Raw genomic sequence first — 27,142 nt, 5'->3', positions numbered from 1 at the left:
ATCTCCAAAATATATAAACAGCTCATGCAGCTCAATATTAAAAAAAACAACCCAATCAAAAAATGGGCAGAGGCCTAAATAGACATTTCTCCAAAGAAGAGATACACATAGCCAAGAAGCACATGAAAAGCTGCTCAACATCACTAATTATTAGAGAAATGCAAATCGAAACTACAATGAGGTATCATCTCACAGCAGTTAGAATGGGCATCATCAGAAAATCTACAAACAACAAATGCTGGAGAGGGTGTGGAGAAAAGGGAACCCTCTTGCACGGTTGGTGGGAATGTAAATTGATACAGCCACTATGGAGAATAGTACGGAGGTTCCTTAAAAAACTAAACATAGAATTACCATATGATCCAGCAATCCCACTCCTGGGCATATACCCAGAGAAAACCATAATTCAAAAGACACATGCACCCCAATGTTCATTGCAGCACTGTTTACATTAGCCAGGTCACGGAAGGGGATGAATTGGGAGATTGGGATTGACATGTATACACTAATATGTATAAAATAGATAACTAATAACCTGCTGTATAAAAAAATAAAATAAAATTTAAATATTAAAAAAATGCAACAATTCTATATATCAATTTTGTATCCTACAACTTTACTGAATTCATTTATTAGCTCTAACAGTTTTTTGGTGGTATGTTTAGGATTTTCTATATATAGAATCATGTCATCTGCAAAATGACAGTTTTAGTTCTTCCTTTCCAATTTGGATTCCTTTTTCCCCCCCCCTTGTCTGATTGCTGTGGCTAGGACTTCCAATACTATGTTAAATAAAAACGGTGAGAGTGAGCATCCTTGTCTTGTTTCTGATCTTAGAGGAAATGCTTTCAGCTTTTCACCATTGAGTATGATGTTGGCTGTAGGTTTGTCATATATGACCTTAATTACATTGAGGTATGTTCCCACCATACCCATTTTGTTGAGAATTTTTATCATAAATGGATGTTTAATTTTGTCCAAAGCTATTCCTGTATCGAGACAATCGTATGATTTTTATTCTTCAATTTGTTAATGTGGTGTATCACATTGATTTGTAGGTATTGAACCAACCTTGCATCCCTGGGATAAATCCCACTTCATCATGGCATATGACCCTTACTGTTGAATTTGGTTTAATATTTTGTTGAGGATTTTTGCATCTGTGTTCATCAGTGATATTGGCCCATGATTTTCTTTTTTTATGCTGTCAGACCTGTCTTTTTTTTGTTTGTTTTTCATCCTTAGGAAAAAAGGGGTGTTGGAAACATTCTCCGGAACAGAAACCAACAAGATCTGGCCATATGTATATGCTTTCCTACAAACAAAAGTTCCACAAATAAACCAGAAAGCATCAGTTACTCCTTGAGGAAAAGTGCGTATAACTAGTAAGACGAGCAGAAGCTCCTTGTCTGTGCATTTAGAAGTTCATTGTCCTAAGACTCTGGCATGTATAAATTCTTTGAAAATTGTGTTTTATTTCTGCTGATTTTATTCTGGAAATTAAGGAAGTGCCAAATGAGTCAGATGTGAAGAGTCATCTTTTGACATGTCTATTGTGTTTTATCCAGTTATCTTCTATGGATGCACAATTAAAAAACATCAGAGATGTCTAACTAAACTTTTGAAAATTACTGAGCATAATTAAAAGAGCAGTTGGTAATCATCTGTTTTGTTCAGAAGAGGAGTGGTTGATAAAGTTTCCTTATTTTTCTTGAAAAGTAAAAAAAAAAAAAAAAAATTCCATGTCACTTGTGCAAAGTGTCTTATAAGAGGCTTTTGTGTAAACTGATGCTAAAAAAGAGATCTCTAGCACTGTGGTACACAGTTTTGTGGGACACTGTGTCTACAGAATTCCAGAAAAAAAGCAACGGGATTTACAGATTAGTTGCAGAATGCAAATTCACTGCTGCTTTTTATTGACCTAAAACAAATAGACTGCCAGATATTTCTCCAGCAACATGGGTTTATTCGAGATCAGCAGATAATTGCAGTTTGGGGTCTGCAACCATGGTGAGCCATGTGCAAGTCCTCCTCACAGCAAGGGAAGGAGAATGCTGTTATAGAGGGAAAAGGAAGTTGGGAGGGCTATAGTAACCGAAGAGTCCGTGGCTTTTCAATGGCTGAGTCCTTGCCAGGAAAGGAGAGTCTGTCTTCTTCTGTTGGGCTCTACTATCTTCACAAGTCATGAGAGCTCCCCCTTCTGGTCTGCTGACTCTAATTGAGGTGTCTATTATTTTTTTACACTTTATACTAGCAAACTTATAGTAGCCATATATGCTATATTTTGTTGTTAAACATACTTTCAGTTTACTTCAGATTTTCAATTTGCTATAAAAATGTATCAATTAGCATACAGGAAAATATTTTTCTATGACTTATTTTCTTTTGAAAATAGTTGTGTACTGAGGGATATGATTTGTTAGAAATTGACATCATAAGTTCTTGCAAAAGCACCAAAGTTGAATTTTCAATAGAATATGTAAACTCATGTTTTCAGGTGTTACTCAGGTTAAGAAATGTGTGCATTAGGATCTACTTGCCAGTTTCTCTTTTTGATCCACATGTATGATCTCCCTTGATGAGTAACAAATTAAAGAGAAAGAAAGAAAGAAAGCAAGAGAGACAGAAAGAAAGAAAGAAAGAAGCATAAGAGAAAACCCATGGCACTACGTAAAATAAGCATACTTTTTCATTAGGAAATCGATCATGTTTGCCTGGGGAAAATTCCCTTGACATAAATAACAATCATAATTAGTAAAGGTGTAGCAATTAAAAGGATTTACGTGACATGTTAAAAAAAAAAACAGGAAACTGATTTTGCTTGGAAGAGTTCTTTATTCCTAATCAAAGAAGTTGACACCTGCTAGTGTTAACTGCTATCCTACCTTAATGGGGAAGAAGTCTGCCGGTGAATGTAATCTGAGCAGCCATTTTTAAATGAAAATGATTTGATTCCTTAGTGGGGCACCGGGATGCGTGCTTACACGGTGGCCTGGTAGGAAGAGCAGGGCAATGAGAGGTGAAGGAGAAATCCGACGATATCTTCAATCTCTTACTTGGTGCTAGATGAAATGAAACAAGTCATCATATAAGCAATTATTAACTGCCTTTGAAAATTTGGCCCATTTTATTCTAGGCACTGAAAATACAAATGCCAGCAAGCGATTCTTACATATCTTGTGGGGGAAAAAAACTTACTCTTCTTAGATTTTTTAAAATTCAATATTGATCTTTCAGAAATGTACCAAGGCTTTAAAAAAGTATTATGGTAAATATTTCATCCTTCACAAAACTTCCTTTTAATTCCTTATTTGAATGTTAATATTATATGCATTCTAAAAATGTTGGAAACTACTGAACTTATGAATTATCAAACATACATTAATATCAGTGTATTAGAATTAAATGAAAATTTAGAACTGTGGATATTACTTTGTCTTTGGTAATTCACAGGGCCCACTCTATCTCACCTTCCCTTCTGCTGCCCTGATGTCTCATTTGCTTCTGAATTAGTGTCTGCTTTCTAAATAATAATTGTCTTAAAACAGTACTGTTTTAGGTACATAGGCTGGTTTCATTTTACACTTTATCTCCTGCCATAATACTGCAGCCATACTGGCCTTCTTGACACCTTCAGGAGATTTGGAAATCAAAACGAGGGATAGAAGAACATAGCTATGAAAATTAAGACCCTTCTTCCTGTGATCATTCCCTCCCCACTCCCAAAACAACCCAAAGTTTTGCACATAACATCCAGTACTTTGGGAAACACCTGCACTATTACAAAAAGAATTTGTTTTCTGCTATAATAACTATTATGATTTATGTGTCACATGAAAATATGTCTGGAGTTGAATGCCATGGCCAGAAGCTACTATGCCTTAGTTAAAAGCTAATAAGACTTCAACCCATTACCTTATTTTCTAGAGTACCACAGGTTATTTTGGTACACCTTTCATAAAGCAGAATGTGCTGTGGGAAATGCAAAGTGGCAGTTAGTACCATCCAGAAATCTTATTTAATTCCATTTGAAATAGTTCAGATTTCTAAACCCTTCCCCACAGCTGCTTCCCCTCCAGCTATTTACAATGGTATTTGAGCAAAATATTTTGGACATTCATACTTTGTGACAAAACTTACCTATGTTAACAACAAATCATGGTAATTACAGACCTCAGATTATATTAAATTGCTGTAATACTATAACCAACAGCAATAAATTTGTATTTTAAAACATGTTTATAAGTTGTCTTTTCATTAACAGAAGAAAATAATCCAAGACACTGGTAAACTGCAGAAATAGCCTTCCTATCTTTGCAATTCAAGATTCTGATTTTAGAAGTTATAAAAATTTTAAACACAGAATAGTTTAGCTGTGTTTAAAGCTTCTGGTGAAAGCCCATATGCTTTGTACAGTCCACACCCAGCTCTAGCTTTTTTTTTTTCCTTTAGCTCACTAATGATCACGTTTTTCCGTATAGCATTGAGTAAAAAGTTAAACTGTCATGCATGTCAAATTGCACGACAAAGTGTAAATCAGTCTGGTGATGTCATATTTTACCAAAGGACTCTAAGTGTTTGAAGAGTAAATAGCATGACAAATCTTGCCATTTAAAGAAACAAGTGAAATATGTGAGAGTTTTAAAAAATTATTTTCATACTTAGAAAAGATCAAACCTTAAATCTAATTCTTCAAGGCTTATGAGAATGGTTTCAACTTCATTATTAGATGGTAAGCAATTCATAATCAACTTTTATTTATCTTTGTACCCTCCCCCCCAATGAGCTTACATGGTAAGCAAGCAAATAAATACTTATTAGATGAGTCAGCTTCTTAGAAGACCTGTGAAATAGTACGTACATGTCCACTACAGACGGGAAATGAATGCATAGACTTTTAAAATGCATATGATATAGTAGCAATGAAATGAAAAGCCTGGCCCTCAACTGAGACCCAGTACATTTCTGTCCCACATCAACTTAAGAACTGAAATACATGACTGACTTTGAGAACAGTAAACTGACATCTTTTTATTTTTCTCTGAAAATACGCCAAGATTAACTTCAGGATCACTTTGCCTAAACCCGCAATGTTTTCATCCTGTAAGAGAATCTACTTACTAAACTATATTCATGTTCTTTGGGCACCATCTTAGTTCACTTTTAAAAGGGTAATAGGAATGCCAGGTGGACAGAAGTCCCAATTTTCCTAGAGAGAAGTTACAGGAGATTGTGAGCTTTTAGGCAATATTTGAAAGAGCCCACTAATGGTACAATTGGATGAGAATGTTACTCGTCTATCTCTCCTAGAGAATAATCTTAAATCAGTATTATTTCCACCACCATTAATAAAATGACACCGAGTTAACAGGGAATAGTGAAAACTATTTTTAAAAAATCTTTTATTGGAAGATTAATTTTATCAAATGAAATAATCTCTGATGGACACTTCGATGTCAAAGATGTTTCACTTATTTGTTTGGACTTTCCATGGTTTGTATAGTTTGGAGAAAATTGTCCAACATGAAATATAAATTATTCCTTTGCTTAATATACTCTTATTATTTAAGAAAGAGAAGACATTTCTCCTAATAGGAGTTAGTTCTTAGTAGTAAAGCAAAATAAAGAAAAATAAAAAGGATGTCAATTTATTGTTCTGAGTACTATAGTACTGCTAAATTGTAAGTTATAGTCTTTAAGTGCAAATTATGGCATCAGTCAGTAGTTCCCAAAATAAATCCAATCACTTTCACACTGAAAACATACAACACTTCCCTTTGAAAGTAAAAGAATACACATAGCCAAATTTTAAATAGTTCTTCTGTTTTAGAAAACAAAAGCCAAAAAATCCTTCCAGAATAGTTTACTCAGTTTCTTGATAATTTCTCTCCTTCCAGTCTTCACTTTTTAATACCTCTAACCTAAGGCAAAATGAAATTCAAAACAATTTTAAAGCTTACAGGCAAATCCTGGGGAAAAGTGAGAAGAATGGAAAGTAATGGTTCAAGTTACATTTCTGTGAAACGGGATTTTACTCCTATGTTCATTCTCCATTTGATAGGAAGGAAAAAGCAAGAGCTTGCTCCAAAACAGAAAAAAACAAACAACAACAAAAAAACTTCTATAACTAGGTCATTGGTTAAAAAAAAAATTCAGGCTGCTGAATACTACCATATAAATTAGCCAAACATTTTATTATAGAGTATGTATTTATATCAAAAGCACAAAAACAGCTTTATTCTTAAAACCAGGAAGATTGTGATGTTACATACGTAGATTCAATAATTCCAGTCCATTTCTATGGGTACTAAGTGCCTTATCACCTGTGATTAGTTAAAACAAGGTGCAAATGAGGCCAAGATAACAGGTCTGATCACCATGTGGGTCCCTTGGCATTATGTGGCTTCTCAAATTGAGACGTGTAGTCCAAATCCCATTTAGTCACCTTCTAAATGTTTGCTACTAGTCTCAATGGGACTGAGCCAAAGACTACATTGGTTTCAAATCAAAGCTCATGTTCCTATAAGTCAGAAGGCTAATCCTCAAATAATGACAGAATAATTAACATTGTCATCTCATTCCAAATAAAATGAATAATCAAATATCCTGGCATATTTAAAGTGAGTTATATAGGAAGTAGTAAAGCTCAGAAGCATTCCATGGTAACTGAGCTAAAGAGAGGAATGACAAATGTAGTAAAAGCCATCATTACCAATAAGGATCACCAAATTCTTACAAATAAGTAGTTAGCTCCAAAAGATTTCTATATCCTTTTTAAAAAAGTCTTTGGGCCACATCAGAGTAAAACAAACAATAACCACAATTTTAAAAATCAGATTATTTTTTCCCTATTTGTTCTTACAGGCCATTAGTATTCTTTTAAAACGTGCTCCCTGAGAGATCCCAGACTTTGTCAAATAAAGAAATTAAGAGTGAGATTGAAGTTTCTCTCAGTAAAAAAAAAAAAAATCTGTATTAGCTTTATCACTTTTTATATCACTATATAACCCTAATATTAAAATGTCAACAGGGTAAAATCAACTACTAAGGAATATAGTTCTGAGAATTCTTGTGGGTAAATTTACTATCTATATAAAATTGATATTATAGTCAAGGATTTAACTGATGGTGCCGAAAAAACAAATGTAATATTATTTTAAGGGGCAAGATTTTGTTTTCATTTGTACCACCCCGCTTACTTAGTAAAGTAGATTATCAACTACTGATTTATTGCTTTTAATATGATGAAACACCAGATTTGACAGCTAAGTTAGCAATAGGATGCAAGTACATTTTTATCTTTAATCATTTTTGTAGAGTAGGACATGTACATATCCATATAAAAAGACTGTAGCAGATGCCTCCTAGAATCAACCAGTTCTTGTAAACATTGCATTTGTGCAGATTTTCATACTTTGATTCCAAAATTGAGAACAATAAGATTAAAGGCAAATTTAGTAGCTAAAAAAACCAAAAAAAAGTCCAGTTTGACTTCTTGCAACATATGGTACCACTCCTCTCTTCAGAAAAAAAAAAAAAAAAAAAAACCTAGCAGCACATGAAAAAAATTTTACAAAACGTTTCAGTACTCTGTTTTCCCTCCCATCAAAAACCGAACAAAAATAAAGTGCAGCACCCATAAAAGTGTCAAGAAAATAGCCAAGTTCTTCCTTTCTTGTAACAAAATAGCACTTGGCTTCAGCAGTCTTAACCAAATTATACAGTGTCCATCATTTTGGGTTCATCATCATCTTTATGTACCACTGAGTTTAAACTGCAGAGAGCTGTACTGATAGAATACTGAAGATAATCTGGATTCTGAAAAGAAAAAAGAATGAATGAATGATACTCAGTTTTATGCCAGTATATGCAGTTGCATATTCAGTTTTGCATTCTCTATTTCTCTGCAGTATAGCAGAACAGGAAAAAAGATGGGCTTTGAAGTCAGACTTGGGTTGAAACCCAAGAAGATAAAGAAAGAAAAAAATTAAATAGATTATTACCACTTAATCCAAAGAGATGTGATAAAGAGAGAATGATGTATGTGAAAAATAGAAATGTAATAAACACTACCTTTTTCCTCTGTTTAACAAAACTGTATAATTTTAATTATTTAATCATATAAGACTATATCTTCCATAAGATTATATGTACATAGCTATTGATAATTTAAAAGATAAACATGGCTTTAAGCCAACAATGTATTATATGTATTATGAAGATTACTAATTATAACAGTAAATACTAAAATTACAAAAACACTTGAATAAGGAAAAAATATATTTACTAAGTAAATATTATAGCTATCTTCAGAGTCTATTTTGGTTTCTCAAAGGTTAAAACAAACCCAAGTGAGAAACTGTTAATCTTTTGAAAGGTACTTAGACTAGTATTTAAAAAGTTGAAAACAAAAGAACAGTTTAATTTAGGTTTTGTTTATTTTTTAAACAGAAGAACTCAAAAATATTCTAATTTGTTCATTTCTAAAACTAGGAACAGAAAACCTTATTCAATAAATGCAAAAATAAACCCATTATTATTAAGGCATCATGAATAGAGACATAAGCCCTTAAGACCTAGAACTTTAGGAAATTCTTCCCCAAGAATTCAGTTTTATCAGTTGTTCTGAATATCTGCTCGTACTTAAGAGTTTTATTATGTACCACCTACTTTCATCTGTTTATTGTATTTAATAAACATCAATGAGGAAAATAGTCCACACAGGGCATAGATATCTTAAACCTGCCCATACCAAAGGGAGGCAGGGTTTTCAAAAGGTCTCCTTAATAAAGTACAATACTTTGTGATTCTTTTTTTTTTTTTTTTTTTTTTTTTTTTTTTTTTTTTTTTTTTTTTGCGGTACGCGGGCCTCTCACTGGTGTGGCCTCTCCCATTGCGGAGCACAGGCTCCGGACGCGCAGGCTCGGCAGCCATGGCTCAGAGGCCTCGCCGCTTCGCAGCATGTGGGATCCTCCCGGACCGGGGCACGAACCCGTGTCCCCTGCATCGGCAGGCGGACTCTCAACCACTGCGCCACCAGGGAAGCCCCACTTTGTGATTCTTTTATTGTAAAAGTCAAAAAGTAAGCCAGATGTTAGTTGGATTATTCTCAATCAGGTTTTTAAGAAGGAAGTGGCACAAATAACTGACTGAGGTCTGGAACACTAAAATAACTTTGGACCTCAGTTCTAACCCTGCCTCTTCCACTTAGTATAATGCCATCCTCAAAGAGAAAATAATTCATCAAAATTTAATAACATTAAAAGCTAGTATACAGGATAAGCTTAAGGTTAACTGTTACTTATTTCTCTGTCCAAGAGGCCTTGGTTTAGTTCTCTCAAAGCTAAGGATAATGGTATTTGGCTTATTTCACGAGACTGTTGTCAATTTAAAAAAAGATTAAAAGCTAAAGTGTTATCCAAATTTAATTTTTATAAAAAATTATTAATAATCTTGTTACATTATCCCATTCTCCAAAGAAACAGAGTGCTAAGATCTTTTCTGACCATCCAGGCCCAATTCCAAAGGCCTTCAGAACAGAGCTTACAATTACTCTCTATTAAGACTAGGCTCCAGATTTTCATGGCGAATTTTGAGTATTAGAACTGGCTAAAGAGATTCTCTAGAATTCATCTACCCACCTCCTTAAAAACTGAAGACATCATCATGAGGAGACTTAAAAAAACAAAAAGCAATCAATATACCTAACCTAATGTACACTTAAATTCCACTGATTACCCTATATTCTCATCTAATAACATACTTAACACGTCTTGTCCCAGAGACCAGTTCTTCCCAAGAGCACACAACTGAGTGTCTTGTCCTATTTCTAGCATATGATTCAACAATAGTCTATGATGTAGGTCAGTGGTCCCCAACCTTTTTGGCACCAGGGACCACTTTTGTGAAAGACAATTTTTCCACTGGCCCGGGGTGGGGTCGGGGGATGGTTCAGGTGGTAATACAAGCAACGGGGAGCAGCAGGTGAAGCTTCGCTTGCCCGCCGCTCACCTCCTGCTGTGTGGCCCGGTTCCTAACAGGACTTGGACCGGTACCGGTCAATGGCCCGGGAGTTGAGTACCCCTGATGTAGGAGAATGAATGAGCAATGGAGTAGAACAGAAATCCACGATTAGCATATAAGCTCCATCACTTACTGTGTTGACTTCAGGTAAATTACTTAACCTCCAGGAGCTTCAGTTTATTCATCCATAAAATGAATGAAAATGTGTCACAGGGTTTTTGAGAAGATTAAATGAGACACCATGTAAAAGTGTTTTGCAGTTTATAAACTGACATAATAAAAATGGGATGTTATTGTTATGGTAAGCTCTTCTTCCAAATCTCCTCTCAGTTGACAACTTAGTCCCTCAGGTTGTCTCTCATCTTATCCTATCTATCATCTATCCTTCTCTCAAATAACAGTGCTTCTGTGGATCTAGCTGAAATCTTATCTTTTCCCTCTTACATTTAGAATTAACAACATCCTTCAAAAGTCTTTTTTCCTCTGCATTCATTATGTAACACCTTAGTTTTAGGAGGTTTATATGTTGAACTTACAGAGACTTAGTCATAAAATTCCTTTGGAAAGACTGCGTCCCTATGGGCTATTTCTCACAGAACTGAAAAGAAAATTATCATTTTATTTAAACAGCATTAAGAGGTAATGTGTAGGACAAATTGAGAGGGAATATTGCTTACATGTGTAACTAAGAGTTAACATTACTAATTATTTAAAAATTGGACCTTAATTATTTCTATCCTTGAAAATAATATTTTTGGCTGAGTTGAATATGATCAATTGCTTTCCTTAAATTGTCCCTTTGGCCTACAATACATATAACGAGAATAGTGAAATTATAGATACATAAGGTCAAGATATTGGATATCTCAATTTCTACCACTCTGAGATTTAAAAATAAATACAGGGCTCTCCTCACATTGCCTTTTGAGTGAGACTTTCCTTTCACTGTGTAGGCAACAGGCTAAACTGGCTAAAGCTGTTCCTAAAATCTTAGGGCCTGAAAATGAGAAAATGAGAGATGACTGGTTCAATTTAAATGCTACTAGAACCAAAATGGGCAGTAACTTTTAATAACTTAAAATTGTAATCCTAAGTAGAATCAGGCAGACCAGTGGTCCAACTTCCTCTTTGACATAAATTCTTTCACACTAGTGACATGGTTTTATCTTATTCTAATAGAAGATTTCCAAGGGGCTCAAAGAGTTGGCCAATATTACCATAAAGAACAGCTTAGCATAAGTTACATTAATTTGTAGTAAAATGTTACATCTGGTAGGCAACAACAACATTCAAAAAGATAATACTACTAAACTCATGCAACAGATCACCTTGGTTGCTACTTGGACATATGCTTTGAAACTAATTCATCTCAATAAATTCTTAACAGTATAGTTCTACTTAGAATGAGATGTTGCTCAGGAGCCATCTTGAGTTTATGACTGAGAATATGTAACACTTGCCCGTAAGAATGCTTAGGTGGTCCTCATCCCTTCTGTTTTTAAAGGAGTGGAATTTGGTATCTCTCTAAATACCTAAGAGATGAACAAGATTTAATGCCAAAACATGGCATGAGATGAAACTCAGAGTTATCTTTTGAGGCAAGAATATTTAAAATGACCACATATATATAATGTATAAGAAGAAAAAGAAGTCCAAAAGAACAAAAATTATCTGAACTAATACATTTATAAAATAAATATTTACTTTTCCAACTTACCTGTGGTAAGGATTCTAATAAACCTATAGATCCAACACCAGAATGGGGAACATTATTCTGAACTGTTATAGGTTGGAAACTTGGTGATTGAGAATAAAGTCTTACTCTTGACTTGAAAGCTTCAAGTTCATTTTTGAATGCTTCAAAATAACCTTCTTCCTCTGCCTAGAAAACACAAAAAATAAAGACTGTTTTTCAAGACTTCCAGACCACACAGTAAGCTCTAGCAAGCATATATTAGGCCTGAAGTGGAAGAAGTAAAGATGAGGTGAATAGTTTAAATGTAGAAACCACCAAGATCTCTGTCAGATTTCTGAAAACTGCCTGTTTTATATGAATATTAAAGATTGGTTTGTTCCATTTCCCTCTGCTTCAGCAAAATAAAACAAACTAATAAGAAACAACCCCTCTTTACACATACACATTAATAAAATGAAAGAAGGTAGGCTTCCTCCGTATTTCTCTTGATTTATCTATATTCTTGACAGGATCCAAAATAGTCCTCATTTAACCTCTCACGTTCTCCTCTCCTCTTCCCACTGCCAAGCAACAGCCAAGGGGGGATATTCTTTAAACCTTCTAATTCTCCACCAATTAATGAGGGAACACTATTACCTGTTATTAGTAATTCTCTGACCCTAAAATCCCTATTTGTAAAAGCCATGAAAACCAATTAAACTCAACATTCAAGTTAAGGAAGTACCTTCTTTTCAAGATATGAAAAGAAAAAAGTACGATGAGTTATGTTGAGGGAAGGGAATTCTCTCCCAAGATGTATATAAGCAAAATTCTTGATGCAAAACATCCTTTTGGCAGTAGGCTCCAATTATAAACGTTTCCTTTGCAGATTAAAAAATGACACAGAGCACATCCTACACAATAGATCACAGAATTTAAGTTCAAGCGGTGGAAGAGATTTTGTCAAAGTCTCATTCCTGAATATCAATGGGCCCATTCGTCTGCAGTGCGATTTTTTTCCTTAATGAAGTTTACGTTGTGTAACTGGATTAAAACCTATGGATTAGTTACTAGCATCAATATCTATATAAATAATGCAGACAGTGTTCTGTGCTGCCATTCTATCTTTTTAAGAATTTAGGAATCATTTCCTTAATTACATTATAGCATTTCACTTTAGTCAATATATGGTACTCATGTAGATACATGCAATGTTAGCTTTCATATCCAAAAGTAATCCTTCTGAAATGGTTATGTAGCAAACTGGTAAAGGAATCAAGTGACACAACTGCTGACCTAACTTCATGCCTAAGGCCTAAGGATTTAGATCTAGAGAGACTTGATTGATTTTTGTTTTATTAAGCAACCTATGGGTCACTTGCTCAGTTTCTCTATGCTAATTTCCTCATTTGTAAAAAAGAAATAAAAATCCTTATAAAATGTTATGAGGATTTAATGAGTTAATCCATGTAAAGTGCCTAGAATAATACCTGGCACAAAGCAAGCACCTCATGAAAGTTATTCCTTCATTAAAAAAAAATTATTAAGAACACAATGTTAAGATCTAAGACTGCAGAGCTGTTCAGTTCTATTTTGTCAAAGTAAATTTCAAAGAATACATATAGTTTGATTATGTTCCATTATCTTACTAAGCACTAGTTCAAACATATCCGTCAATGTAAGATGAAAAAGTATGATTTTTTTTTTAATGCCTATGTGTCAAGTGAAAATTTAGAATAGTCATCAGAAGCCTAACTAAAATACCAACTCAATCGTTTACTCATTAAGGGCTTCCCTGGTGGTGTAGTGGTTAAGAATCTGCCAGCCAATGCAGGGGACACGGGTTCGAGCCCTGGTCTGGGAAGATCCCACATGCCGCGGAGCAACTAAGCCCGGGTGCCACAACTACTGAGCCTGCGCTCTAGAGCCCGCGAGCCACAACTACTGAGCCTGTGTGCTGCAACTACTGAAGCCTGTGCACCTAGAGCCTGTACTCTGCAACAAGAGAAGCCACCGCAATGAGAAGCCCGCGCACCGCAACGAAGAGTAGCCCCCGCTCACTGCGACTAGAGAAAGCCCGCGCGCAGTGACGAAGACCCAACACAGCCAAAAATAAATAAATAAGTTTATTTTTTTAAAAAATTGTTTACTCATTAAAACTACTGTTTTGAGAAAATTTCCTATTTTAACAGTAGAAGGTAGGACTACTGCCACACTAATTTTTTTTTATTTTAAAAATACAATGTTTTTCTCTATTTATAAAAGGAAATATGTTCACTGTAGTATATGAAAAAGAAAATGGAAATCACTTATAATTCTACCACCCAAGTATAATCAAAATTAAACTTTTGGTATATTTCCTTCTAACTTCTAATTGTGTATGCTAAAATGTATCATATATGCAAAAAAGAGCATGTAAAATATTTATGTACAATTTATTGGGCAAAAATGCCACTATGTACCCACAAAAATTAGGAAATAGATCATTACTAGTATCTTAGACATGAGTTTCAAAGAGCATTCCATCTCTCTCTGAGGTTACCATTATTGTAACTTGTCCTAATCACTCCTTTGCCTCTTGTTTTACTGCTTAAAATTTATGTATCCATCAACAATATATTTAGTTCTGCTTGTTTTTGAACTTTATAAAAAATATAAAATTTTAAAAGTGATACCAGGTATATCATTCTGAGACTTGTTTTTTTTTGCTTTTCTTGTCTTTTTATCCATGCCAATGCTGATTAGTATATTACCAAATGAATATACCACAATTTATTCATTCTGCTGTTAAAAGACATTTGGGTTGTTCCCAGACTTTTTGCTATTATGAACAATTCTATTGAGCACATACATGAGTGTCTCTAGGGCAGCAGTTCTCAAACTTTATAGTTGCAGGACTCCCTCATACTCTTGAAAATTACTGAGGAACCTAAAGAGTTCCTGTTTACGTGGGCTATATCTATCAATACTTATGTGTTAGAAATTAAAACTGAGGAATTAAATAAATATTAACTGAAATATAATAACAAACTCATTACATGTTAACATTTATAACATTTTTTTTAAAACTATATTTCCAAAACAAACAATTTAGTGAGAAGTCTGGCTTAACAGAAGATAGCTGTATTCACACATCTGCTTCTGTATCAATCTATGCTGTACACTGATGAGAAAATGAGAGTGAAAATGGCAAACAACATCTTAGTAGTATTATGAAAATAGTTTTGACTCAGGACTAATGGAAAGGGTCTTGAAAACCCTCAAGTGTCCCTGGACCACATCTTGAGACGTTTTTCTCTAGGGTATATACCTAGGAGAATTTCTGGCTGTAAGCACTTGTCTTGTTCAACTTTACAAGGAAATTTTCCAAAGTGGTTATACCAATTTATACTCCTACAGTCAGTGCATGTGAATTCTTATTGCTCGTCCTTCTTGTACAACTTTTAAATTATAGTAATAATTTAAATTAGTAAATTTAGTGAGTGTGAAATGTTATTTAATCTTTCTAGACATACCTGTTTTTCTTTAATATAGCTGACATCATCCTGTATATATAAACATGTATCACTTCTTTTGACTTTATAGCAAAGCATTTTCTCAGATTAAAATTTTTTCATAAATATAATTTTGATGGCTGCATAATATTCTGTGTACTACAGGGTTTTTTTTTAACCATTCCTCTAATTTTCCTGAATACATACATTCATGTGAATGGCTCTCAATTTCACATACATGGTGTATAGTATAGCTTCTTATATAGCTCCTTTATATCTATATTAGCAGGAAAACAGCAATATAATTTTTCTTTTCCTTATAAAATCTACAGAATTTAGCCTGTGGCATCCTGGTTGGATGGCTTCCATTGATGTGTATGGACAAAAGAGGTCTCAGCTAAAACCTAACCTTCCCATTTAACAATAACAAATAGCTACTTACTTTGGCTTTCTGGAAAAATAAGCGAAAACATCCTCTTGGATCCACATTACAGTTTTTGGCCATTTCCATAATAAACTGCATTACAACTGCTTGATGTGCTATTTGTTCCATCAGAGCCCCTTTCTGAAAGTAACAGATTAAAATTATAAGAAATATATTTAATATTGTGATTACTATTTGGATTTTTAAAATATGATTTTTAAATAGGTTAAAAAGAAAAAGGTTTATAGTATCAATACATGGGAACAAGAGAGGTGAGGGGGCAGGGAGGCAGGGAAAGCACATTGGAAACAAGTTTCCTTATGCTAACTGAAATAACTAAAAGAAATTCCAACAGTAAGCTCAAGTAGATGTGAAAACAAAACAAAACAAAATTATAATTTCATTTAATGACCTTCCTACTTTCATTTAAAGTAATGGAAAAAACAAAACAAAAAAGTAAATCAGAATTCCACTAAGGTTCCCAGAAATTCAAGTTTCACATGATACCTGTTCAGCTTCTAGATGAAAACACCATAAAATAAGATATTTAGCAGTTTCTTCACATACAAGGTATGGATGGTCAGACAAAAATCTCTGACTATCATCCCATCGACTTAACATACCTGTAAAAAAAAGAAACCATGAATGTCAAATACTTTCCTCTTGTAAGCAAAGAAATGGTATTTTTAAATGATTCTCTTTAAAGACAATTCACATTACCATAGCAGTATGTTATGGTAAAAGAGCAAATGGAGAGCGATAATAAAGCAATACCCAGCATATTGGGAATAGCTTTCAAAATTCATAGTAAACTTTATTTCAAATAATGTCAGGCTAAAGTAGGGTGATTGGTTTAAAGCCGTAAGTTCTACATCTGGGGAATGCCCGAAGTCCCAGGCAAATAGAGACTGCTGGTCATTCTAGGCTAAAGTAAGTACAGATAATTTCAGGAGATTCAATATTATTTATTCAGAGAATACAAATTTTTCTGTTAGAAAGATGCATAAGAAAGCAAAACCTCAAGAAACTACACTGAGCAAAGACTTAATAAAAGATTCAGAAAAACTACATTTCTTCTAATTTATTAAAATATGTCTAAGATAATATGGTAAAATGTCAACAGCATGGGAAACCAATCCAGTAAGTGTTATAATAGTAAATATACTTTAACCATTTTAGTCATGTTAACCATTTAGTCATGATGACTGTTTATACATAGAAAACAAAATCTTTTTAAAATTAGTTAAGCATATTTGAAAATAGCTGCCATTTTGCTTCAACATACCAAACCAGTCCAAATACTACTAAAGGTGTACTGTCATCTTTACCCAAATTAGTTAAGAAATTTGGTCAAAAAGTTGATACCATCCAATTAATTAACAGAACCAGCAAAGTGTTGAGCTTTATTTAGACTCATCCAACCAAGAAAGTTATTGAGTCATCATGGAAATTTTATAAGGCTATCTCAATAGTCTGGCAATAAATCTTTCCTCTAGACGCAAAATGAACTTCTGAAGTTCCACATCAGAACACAAGTAAAAACAAAACTGAGGACAAATGTCTTACTGAGAAATACACAGCAACACATGGAAATTAATTAAAAATAATGATTTTTTTCCTCATTTAAAAAATTGGAAAAAAGCATTTTAGCATTTCCTCATAAAGAGTTTTACAAGCTTTATAGAGTTATTTCCCCAACACTTTGGATACAGTGACATGGTCATTTTAAATTCTGAGAAACAATGATTATTTAAGTTACTTTAAACTACTTCTCAAATTATATAAAGAATCTAATTAATAATTTCTGTGGGTCAGATCTCAAGGAAGCATAATTCTATTTCTTATACCTGAAGCCATAAAATAAATCCTATAAAGCAATTTTGCCTTAGCTTTGTTACACTTCTTAAGAGGGAATATTTTCAACTCTATCAACCATTCAGAGAGATCACTGCTTCTCCGTTTACTTCTCCATGGGCAGCATTGTGACTTACTCAGGCACCAAATTCCTATCCATTCTGGTTTCTTTTGCAGGAAAGATAATATACGAAAGGGTTAGTGACACTTGTAGGGGCTATGAAGAAGGGTGTCACTAAACGTTAAAGGTTTTAAACTATCTACTTAATTACTGAGACAAAATTAACACTTGAGGGTGACCATAGCTTTTCTTTACCTGAAAAATAATTGTCAATACTTGATTTCAAAAATGCATACTAAATTATTATGAAATTGAGAAGTTACATTACAGGTAGTCCATTAAGACCTCTGTGGGAAGAGTGTGGAATTTTATGAACAAAATATATCAAGAGAATCAATGGCTTAGTGGAATAGAACATACCTGAAAGTACACATATTACTTTGGAATTTATAAAGAAACTTAAAGTCAAATGAAGAGTAACACAATCTAGCATGATGACTCTAGGACTAAACTGCCTAGGTTCAAGTATTGGCCTTACCACAGCTTGGGCAAGTTCTATTATACCTCTGTGCCTACATTTCCCCACGTGTAAAAGAGGGCTAAAAATAGCATCTAACTCATAAGATTTTTGTGAGGACTAAAGGAGTTAATACATATAAAGCACTTAAAACAGTACCTGACAGAAAGTAAACACCTGATAAATACTAGGTATTATTAACACAATATGAACAATTCATTCATTCATTCATCCATCAAATATTAAGCTAATCTTTTGGTTAAGGATAATCTAGTCATTTAAACTAGCCAACCAACTTCTCTGAATGCTTGAAAAACCTTACTTTGACAAATTAAAATATTTTAATTATGTATCTTCACCCATATATTTTTTTCTGGTGAACGTCTAAATCCCGACCCACCCTTCAGCTCTCAATATTCCAACTGATTCCTAAAATGGTCCCCAAATACACATCATAATTTATTTCCCTTTCTTTTTTGCATTATACTGATAGAATGATAGATTTCAATCCTTTGAATTATACTAAGTATTTTAATTTCTCAATGTACCAAAAACCTCCCAACTAGGTTGTGAATTTCTTAATGAATGATATATGACCTATTTTTCAATATATCCTGAGCTCCAGATCTCCTGTATTCCCAATCACCTACCACCAGACAGCTATTTCTAACTACATGCCTGCACATAAACTCATCTTATTTGAAACTGAACCCATTCTTCTCTCCCTGCCCATCTACATTGCTTCCTAGGTTCCATGTCACCCAGTCAGGCATTTCAGAGATTCTTCTGACATTTCCATTCCTCCCACATCAAACTTATCACTAAGTCCTGTGGTTATGCTACTGCAATCTGTTAATATGCTGAATCACATTAATGAGTCTTCTAATGTTAAGCCATCCTTGAATTCTTAGGATAAACCCTTTAAAAATATTTCTTTTTCAGATTACAAAAATAAAGTATATTCATTGTGAAGAATTTGAAAAATCCAGAAAATAAAAACCACCTGCAATGCTTACAAGAGAGAATGAATGTTAACATTCTGATGTATTTCCCTCTGGCTTATTTTTTAATGATTTTTAGAGAAAGAAAATTAGAATCATACCATACATATTAATTTCCTACTCATTTCACTTCACATTCTGTTCTAAGAGTACTTTTATTAAATGTTTTTCAAAAATAGGATACTGATGTGTTTTTAAAAAGCAATATATGTGATTACATCGAAGAGACTGAATATCCACCTATAGCACAACTGATTCTAACATAGTATCTATGCAAGTATTTACAGCTTTTAACAAAATCTCCAGTGGCAACATCCCACACAGATTCAAAAAAATGCTGAACCACAGCTAACTTTGGTTGGAAGTGAACAGATAATGTGCCATGAAAAACTGCGTTAGATCGTCAAAAATCAGCTCTGATCATCATAAAGACAGTGATGTCAAAGATACATATGACTTTGAAGAAAACTGTTCTGTGAAGTTTAAAAGAAAACAGACTTTATTTCTAAATTGGTATTTTATATTTATAAAACATGAATTAACTAAATTAATAAGTAAACATAAATATGGGGGAAAAAATCAATACTTCACAGTATTCCATTACATGGTTGTACCATTAATCATTAGATGGTAAATTCCATCTAATTACAAGGGGCAATAAAAGCAATAGAAGAAAGACAGTCAGGGCTTCTCTGGTGGCACAGTGGTTCAGAGTCCGCCTGCTGATGCAGGGGACACGGGTTCGTGCCCCGGTCCGGGAAGATCCCACATGCCACGGAATGGCTAGGCCCGTGAGCCATGGCCGCTGAGCCTGCGTGTCCGGTGCCTGTGCTCCGCAACGGGAGAGGCCACAACAGTGAGAGGCCCGCGTACCGCAAAAAAAAAAAAAAAAAAAAAGAAAGACAGTCAAAAAATATCAAAAAATACCATAAGGGAAAGTTAGGAGGAAGTCTGAAGAATATACATACGCATGAGAACACAAAGAAGTACAGTGTCAAGCCTTTGCAGCCCTTCACAACCTCCCATGTTCTAGGCCCATGTCTTCCAAGAGTCTGGAATGCAAACCAAGTTTGGAAAGCCTCCAGCTAGAAGCTCTAATCCCAGCTGCTATTCCAAATGTGTTTACTTCAAAGGATTATATCAATGTAGTCATTATTCTGACAAATGCCTTTTTTTCCTTTATTACAACAAGCACACAACTCCAGAAACATTTGCTTCCACCCAGATGGGACAATATTAAACTTTCACTGTCTTGCCTCAGGTCTCTCCGTCAACTCTGTGCCATAAATTTAGTCCCCAGAGACTTTGACTATCTCATCATCCCACATGACTGCAAACCGGTCTACTGCACTCTGATGGAACTTGGTGAGCGAGAAGGAGCAGGTATCCCATTTGTCTCGGTACGATACAAACAAACATGCCAGAAAGTGGGAAATAAAAACACAGGAAAATTTTGGGAGCCTACTACCTTAGTAACATTTGTGGGGATACAATGGGCTGCGGCAAGTAGGATATCTTGCCCAAAGTGAAAAGTCAAGTGTATTTCCACTAAGAAACAGGCACAATGTGAATCTGGGAATGGCTATCAGGTCTGGTTGGCTTTGAAGACAGTAAGGCCCTGGTTAGTATTACAGGATGAGACACGGAAGCCCACTCATGCAATGGCAAAACAACTGTTTATTAGTCACATATTTCCTCAGCCATCTGATTGTACAATATTTTATAAGCTAAGGAGTCATGGTGGTAGATTTGAGATTATGCAGAGATTCAACAGCATGGGATCTCTTCATCAAGGGTATTCCAGGTTAGCCACTGAATACCTAATTTACCAGTAGCAGAAACCAGTGCTGAAACCTCAATACTGGAGAGGCCAGCCAACCATCAAGCTGGAAGGACCAGCCAACCATCAAGTAATAGGTTGATAATCTTGGTCCCGTTTCATTTTGGAGGGACCAGTGGTTCCTCACATGAACAAGACCATTTGAGATCTGGTATCGCCCTCCCTCTTTGCCATGCTTCTACCAGTAATGCATCTGTGGTCTTACTAAATGAGATGTTCCCCATACCACATTATTTCTTGACCCCAAAACTCAATTTACAGCAAAAGAAATGAAGACAACAGGCTCATGAAATTCACTGGTCTTATGAACATTACTACACAGAAGCAGTAGGTTTTATAGAATAGTGAAATGTTTTATTGAAGACCCACATAATTATAGTGCCAGGTGGGTTACTACACCTAGTGAGGTAGGGATATTTTCCCAAATAAAATTCCTTCTGACCACAACACTCAGTTTATGGCAAAAGTGAGGGAACTATTTTACATGCACTAGGTTTCCCATGGCTCCAAAGCAACTGGCCTACAGAATGCTAGCTGTGTGAAAGCACCTTGAGGGATGCTATTCTACCAGATGCACCATGCTCTGAAAGAGTAATCAGTACATGGTACTCCTTTTCCTACAGAACACGCCTGGGAAGTAAGGACTGTAGGTGGGAGCTGCAACTCACATTATCACAACTAAGATTCATTTACAAAATTTTTGCTTTTTATTCTTATAATTCAGGGCTCCGCTTATTTAAAGATTTTAATATCTACCCAAGGGATGACTGTATATCCATTTTTTCTATTATAAATAATACTGGAATGATAATATTTGCAAAAATAAACTTCGCTTACTTCTTCAGACACTATTCTTGAATTAAACAGAATACATAACTTATTTCACTTTTTAAAAATAAAAAGTATGAGGGCTTCCCTGGTGGCGCAGTGGCTAAGAATCTGCCTGCCAATGCAGGGGACACAGGTCAAGCCCTAGTCTGGGAAGATCCCACATGCCATGGAGCAACTAAGCCTGTGCGCCACAACTACTGAGCCTGTGCTCTAGAGCCCACGAGCCACAACTACTGAAGACTGTGCGCCTAGAGCCTGTGCTCCTCAACAAGAGAAGCCACTGCAGTGAGAAGCCCATGCACCACAATGAAGAGTAGCCCCCGCTCGCCACAACTAGAGAAAGCCCGCATGCAGCAACGAAGACCCAACATAGCCAAAAATAAATAAATTTATTTAAAAATAAATAAAAAGTATGAGAAAAATTAATAAATTTTATGAATAAACTTTATGAAATAATTCTATGAATAAACTGCAAAAAAAGGAAAAAAATCTAAAGTAGTATCTGTTGTACTGACATAAGGATGAATGAAATTCTAAATACTTTGGGAGAGAAACACCAATAGGAAAAAGGTCTCAAAATGTCATTTAAAAAGCTTACTAGCATACTCCAAATAAAAACTATGTTTACTAAATTGACACATATATACTTCCCAGTAGCATTTTCACTCCAGCAGTATTGTCACTGATTATAATTCTTAGAACATAGCATACTGTTTCCCGACTCTGCCTTTGGACATGATGTTGCCTTGCCTCCCTTATCTACATGGAGAACTCTTACATGTTCCTTATAATCTAACTCAGATGTTATCTCCTCTGGGAAGCCTTCACTTAAATCAACCCCCATCCCACTGCTTTTCCCCAACAGAGAAAACTATTTTTCAGTTCTTTGTATATGTATTTCTATTACTTATTATTTATTATAAATTATATTCTATTACTTATTATTTATCTGAATAACAGTTGAAGGATCTGCATAAATTGTATAGCATCATATCCAAAACCTGAAAAAAATGAATGCTAATCTTACAACCATAAAATAATCAGATACAAAGGAAGCAAAGATGAAAAAAGACAAAAGCAAAGACTAGTTGGGAAATGGAAAGAGTCTAGGTAGTAAAAAAGACCATGTTTTAGAGGGTAGGATTATATAATAATAGACTGAATTTTGCTTCTCTTCACAATTCAGTTTACTCTGTCACTCTATTTTTTCACGACCAAAAAAAAAAGTCTAAAACAAGAGCTATACAACTGTGCCAGAAGCAGCTATGCAACTGGAGTTTGTCACTTGTCTTCTTTTTGGTCCCCATTTTATAAATCCACCTTTTGTACACATATTTATGATACCAAACATTACAGAAGAAGGAAACTCAAGTAGTAGACTTACCAAAATGTCTGATTTTCTGCTCATGTTTCTGCATAAATGATTCTGATTTATCTTCATCTTCTGTTTCTTTTCTTTTATCTTGATTAATAAAACTCTAAGAAAAAAATTTTGAAGTTAAAATCAGATTTTATATTCTAATTGGATTTTCTTTCTCACTTATTGAATGCCTAGCAATCCTTCTTATAGACACTATAAAAAGGTGATGTAGTAAACTCATATCATTAAATTCATCTGTAAAACTCTATTAAAAATTAAAATTTTCTTGTAATGAAGTTTCATTAGTCTTATTTAAAGTGATATATATGTAGAAAATTATACAATTATTTTAGAAATCAACAAAGAAAAACAAATGAATTAACCTTTCTGTAAAACTGAATTTCCCTATCAAAGGCAGGTACAGAAAGATCCTTTACATGCATAATTTATGTTTTGCATTATTCATTTCCATTAAATATTTGCAACTCTACTGTAATCTTTGGAGTTCTTGCTGGAAACAAACTCAGAAATTCAAAGCATATTGAGTATATTTACAACAAAATTTTTGATAAGACATAAACCTAAAACAGAACTTTGCTGTAAACTTTTCTTAGGAGAGGCTAAACAGTTTGATTTGAAATCAAGTACAAATTTCTATTAAGGAAGTGCTTCTTTTCAGTTAAATAAGTCCTAAAACAAACGAAGATGAAGTTTTTATCTGGCCAGAAAAACTGGCAGAACAATTTCTCAGAACATTATGTGATCACGTTTAAACCTTGAGATCATCACTGCCAAAAATGAAAATTGAAAACTAGCTCTCTGCCAGTTTACAATCAGGAAACACACAAGTTTATATATTTCAAAATAAAAGCATTTTTTTCCTTTATATATTCTCCATCTAGACCAGCACTGTCCAATAGAAATATAATCCAAGACACAAATGTAATTTAAAGTTTCCTATCAGCCACATTAAAAAGCAAAAGAAACAGATGAAATTAATAACATGTCTATTTAACCCAACATATCCAACATATTCTCATTTCAACATGTAAGCAACACAAAAAAATTATTAATGGAATATTTTACTTTTTTTGGTATTAAGCCATCTGAATCTGGCGTGTATTTTACACTTACAGCACATCTCAATTCGGACTAGCCACATTTCAAGTGCTCAACAGCACATGTGGCTAGTGGCTATCAAGTTGGACAGCGCAGACCTAGACCAGTCCTCTCAAGTCTCAAGCTCCCAGACAAAATCAATGTACGATTTTGAGCAAATGACTGGAACATAAAGATAGTCCTAATTAATTTGTGGTATAAATATAGGCTATGTGAGAATCCAACTTTAAAAAAAAACAATTAAAAGAAGAGACAAAAATATTTTCTTTGTGACCACTGTGTTAATAGAAGAAACATTAACTTTATAAACAAAGAAACATTGTTTTGACAATTCCCTCTGGAATAAAAAAATTATTTTAAATAGTTTTGGGGTATAAATGCAAACCAGAAATAAAGTAATACTTAAGATGACACATCCCTTAGAACAATATATACAGAGATAGCGAATCATTCAGTTAAACAATTATTCTGTTGACGGGAAAGAAAAATATATAAATATAAATTAGTACAATCACAGAAAAAGTCTAGAAAGATATGACTCATTGTTAACAGTGGTCATCTCTGGAAAATGGAAATGAAGGAAGCCTTTCAATTCTACTTTACGGATTTATGTTTTTGTTTTTTCAAGAAGCATGTTGTATTCTTACAATTTATTTCCACTGAAGAAAGAAGTACTGATAGGGCTAGTGGTACTAGACATTTACCTGTGTGTATTACTTATTGCTGTAGCAGGATTAGAGCTAGTCCAGAGGAAGGAAATCAAAGGTGCTTGGGGGGAAGTGTTGAGAGTGGATGCCAGAGCAGAAACAAGTAGTGTTACACACTACGTCTAGAGAATAATGATGGTTAAAGATAAACTGAATGCGGACTTCGACAAGAATGAGCAGTCCATACCTGAGTCTTGAGAGTTAAGTTTAGTACAAATAGAAAGAGTACTACTTTAGACATTAGATGAAAATGACTTTATTTTATTGCCCACTTCTTTTTCAGATACAAAAGTCAAAGAATAAGGCCTGGGCTTCCCTGGTGGCGCAGTGGTTGAGAGTCCGCCCGCCAATGCAGGGGACACGGGTTCGTGCCCTGGTCTGGGAAGATCCCACATGCCGCAGAGCGGCTGGGCCCATGAGCCATGGCTGCTGAGCCTGCGCGTCCGGAGCCTGTGCTCCGCAACGGGAGAGTACCACAAAAAAAAAAAAAAAAAAAAAAAAAAAGAATAAGGTCTATGTATGTAATCCAGTGAGAAACAGAAGACTGCTCTTAATAAACTACTAACTTGGCGTAAGTATTTTACTACTCCTTTCAGCAATAATGCTTGTAACACTAAGACCAGATTACTATCTGAGGTTTACTAAATACATACTGGTAAATAATAGTGAGAGACTTTGTTTTATTTGATAAAACCAGGAACTATACATTAGTGTTACAAAATTGAAAGCAAGTTGATAAGCATAGCAACATCAGAAAGCAATGGTAACATCTGAGCTTTACCACATACCAGGCCCCATGCTATCTCCTTTTAAGATGTTACCTTATTTAGTTTTCATACCCACTCTTTATAGTTGATGAAACTGAGCCTTAGAGAAGTGACTTGCCCAAGGTCACAAAGCCAGCCTATGACAAAGTTGAGATTTGAGGCAGTCTGACTCCAGAACCCATGCTTATATTCAGTGTGCTATGCTATAGCCATATAACTGGATTAAGGACTACCCACATTAGACACTACTGGGGTAACACATTTCTGTAACAATCACTTTCCTAAATTGTCAACACTGAATACTGTTTACAGGATTCTGTTGCTTTGTTAACAGATATGCACAACTGGTTTGTACAAACACTTCAGTCTTTCCTTCTTTCATTATGGTCCAATAAAAGAGAGTACCTTATTAAAAACATCCTTGCTAATGGCATCCATGTTCCACAGACACATTCTCTCTCTTTGTACTAGAGCCTCTTCTTTCTGCCGCCATTCTTCTTCCCGTTGCCTCAGTTCTGATACTGCTGTTTGTGCTTTGGCATGTTCCTGATCCAAGGACTCAGAGTTATGCAGTGCTAAGCTACCAAGTTTCTGCTGAGCTTCAGCGAGATTCCATTTGCACGCCACAGAGCTCTTCACAAACTCTTTTTGCTTTTGGCAAGCCATTTCAATTCCATGGCTATACATCTGGATTAAAAAACAAAACAGTATTTTTAAGAAATGAAGAAGGCAACAGAAAAGATATGTTTATGTAGCACAGTTCAAATTACTATCAGTCAAGGATTTCTGTACAATGTTTTTCGTACATAGGTATCCAGCCTTCTGTGTTTGCAGTTAAGAGTTTTATATTATAGACCTTGTTTCATCAACTAGACTCTAAGCTTCTTTGTTAATTTGTGCCTCTCCCCTGACAACTAACAGCAACAAAAAGCCTGGCAACTAGCACAGTGTCCTGCATACAGCGGGGCCTCAACAAACATTTGATTTATAGTCTTCGTAATCCTGAAACAGAATAATGAGAACAAAAGCTTAAATCTAGTTCATCATCTTATCACTCAACATGCTGAAAAGCAGACCTTTATAGAGCTTTGCTTTGCAAGTTCTTCACTCAAAGAACCTTTTATTTAGAAGTAATCACGTCTTGGTTTCTATTTTCTTTCTGTGTTATCCCAATCCTTGGTAATCTGAGTTATTATTGGAAATTTCTATTTAAAACTGACTACATCAGATAGATAACCTTTAACTTAATCCTAATCAAAACAGAGAAAGTTGTTTAAAAAAAAAAGTCACTAGTCCACCCTGGTGACTGTTTTTTTTTTTTTTAATATCTTTACTGGAGTATAATTGCTTTACAATGGTGTGTTAGTTTCTGCTTTATAACAAAGTGAATCAGTTATACATATACATATGTCCCCATATCTCTTCCCTCTTGCATCTCCCTCCCTCCCACCCCTCTAGGTGGTCACAAA

General features: G+C 34.6%; 2 protein-coding genes across 9 annotated transcripts in view; one reads left to right on the top strand and one right to left on the bottom strand.

Annotated features, from left to right (window-relative positions):
* Positions 1–25,340, top strand: part of AK3 (adenylate kinase 3) — a 47,938-nt gene extending 22,598 nt beyond the window's left edge. Inside the window, exons 5-6 of one of the 5 annotated variants that reach the window (XM_028493947.2) lie at positions 1,246–1,372; positions 25,190–25,340. In XM_028493947.2, the coding sequence (XP_028349748.1) occupies positions 1,246–1,366 (121 nt within the window). In that variant the 3' untranslated portion in view covers positions 1,367–1,372; positions 25,190–25,340. Of the gene's footprint in view, positions 1–1,245; positions 3,425–13,486; positions 14,394–20,310; positions 20,410–25,189 lie in introns of those variants that run through there. The other 4 variants (XM_028493946.2, XM_007112337.3, XR_448084.3 and 1 more) reach the window with 4 other exon arrangements.
* The window catches only part of CDC37L1 (cell division cycle 37 like 1, HSP90 cochaperone), a 24,527-nt gene continuing 4,597 nt past the window's right edge, over positions 7,213–27,142 (bottom strand). Inside the window, exons 2-8 of one of the 4 annotated variants that reach the window (XM_028493945.2) lie at positions 26,079–26,360; positions 23,105–23,198; positions 16,124–16,239; positions 15,635–15,757; positions 11,741–11,905; positions 11,484–11,555; positions 7,692–7,818 (exon numbers count right to left, since the gene is read on the bottom strand). In XM_028493945.2, the coding sequence (XP_028349746.1) occupies positions 11,496–11,555; positions 11,741–11,905; positions 15,635–15,757; positions 16,124–16,239; positions 23,105–23,198; positions 26,079–26,360 (840 nt within the window). In that variant the 3' untranslated portion in view covers positions 7,692–7,818; positions 11,484–11,495. Of the gene's footprint in view, positions 7,819–8,868; positions 10,622–11,483; positions 11,906–15,634; positions 15,758–16,123; positions 16,240–23,104; positions 23,199–26,078; positions 26,361–27,142 lie in introns of those variants that run through there. The other 3 variants (XM_055087197.1, XM_007112340.3, XM_055087196.1) reach the window with 3 other exon arrangements.

The sequence above is a fragment of the Physeter macrocephalus genome, chromosome 9 (genome assembly GCF_002837175.3).
Source record: "Physeter macrocephalus isolate SW-GA chromosome 9, ASM283717v5, whole genome shotgun sequence".
NCBI classification, from domain to species: Eukaryota; Metazoa; Chordata; class Mammalia; order Artiodactyla; family Physeteridae; genus Physeter; species Physeter macrocephalus.
The sequence above is the reverse complement of the archived record's forward strand: the minus strand, read 5'-3'. Positions and strand labels throughout refer to the sequence as shown.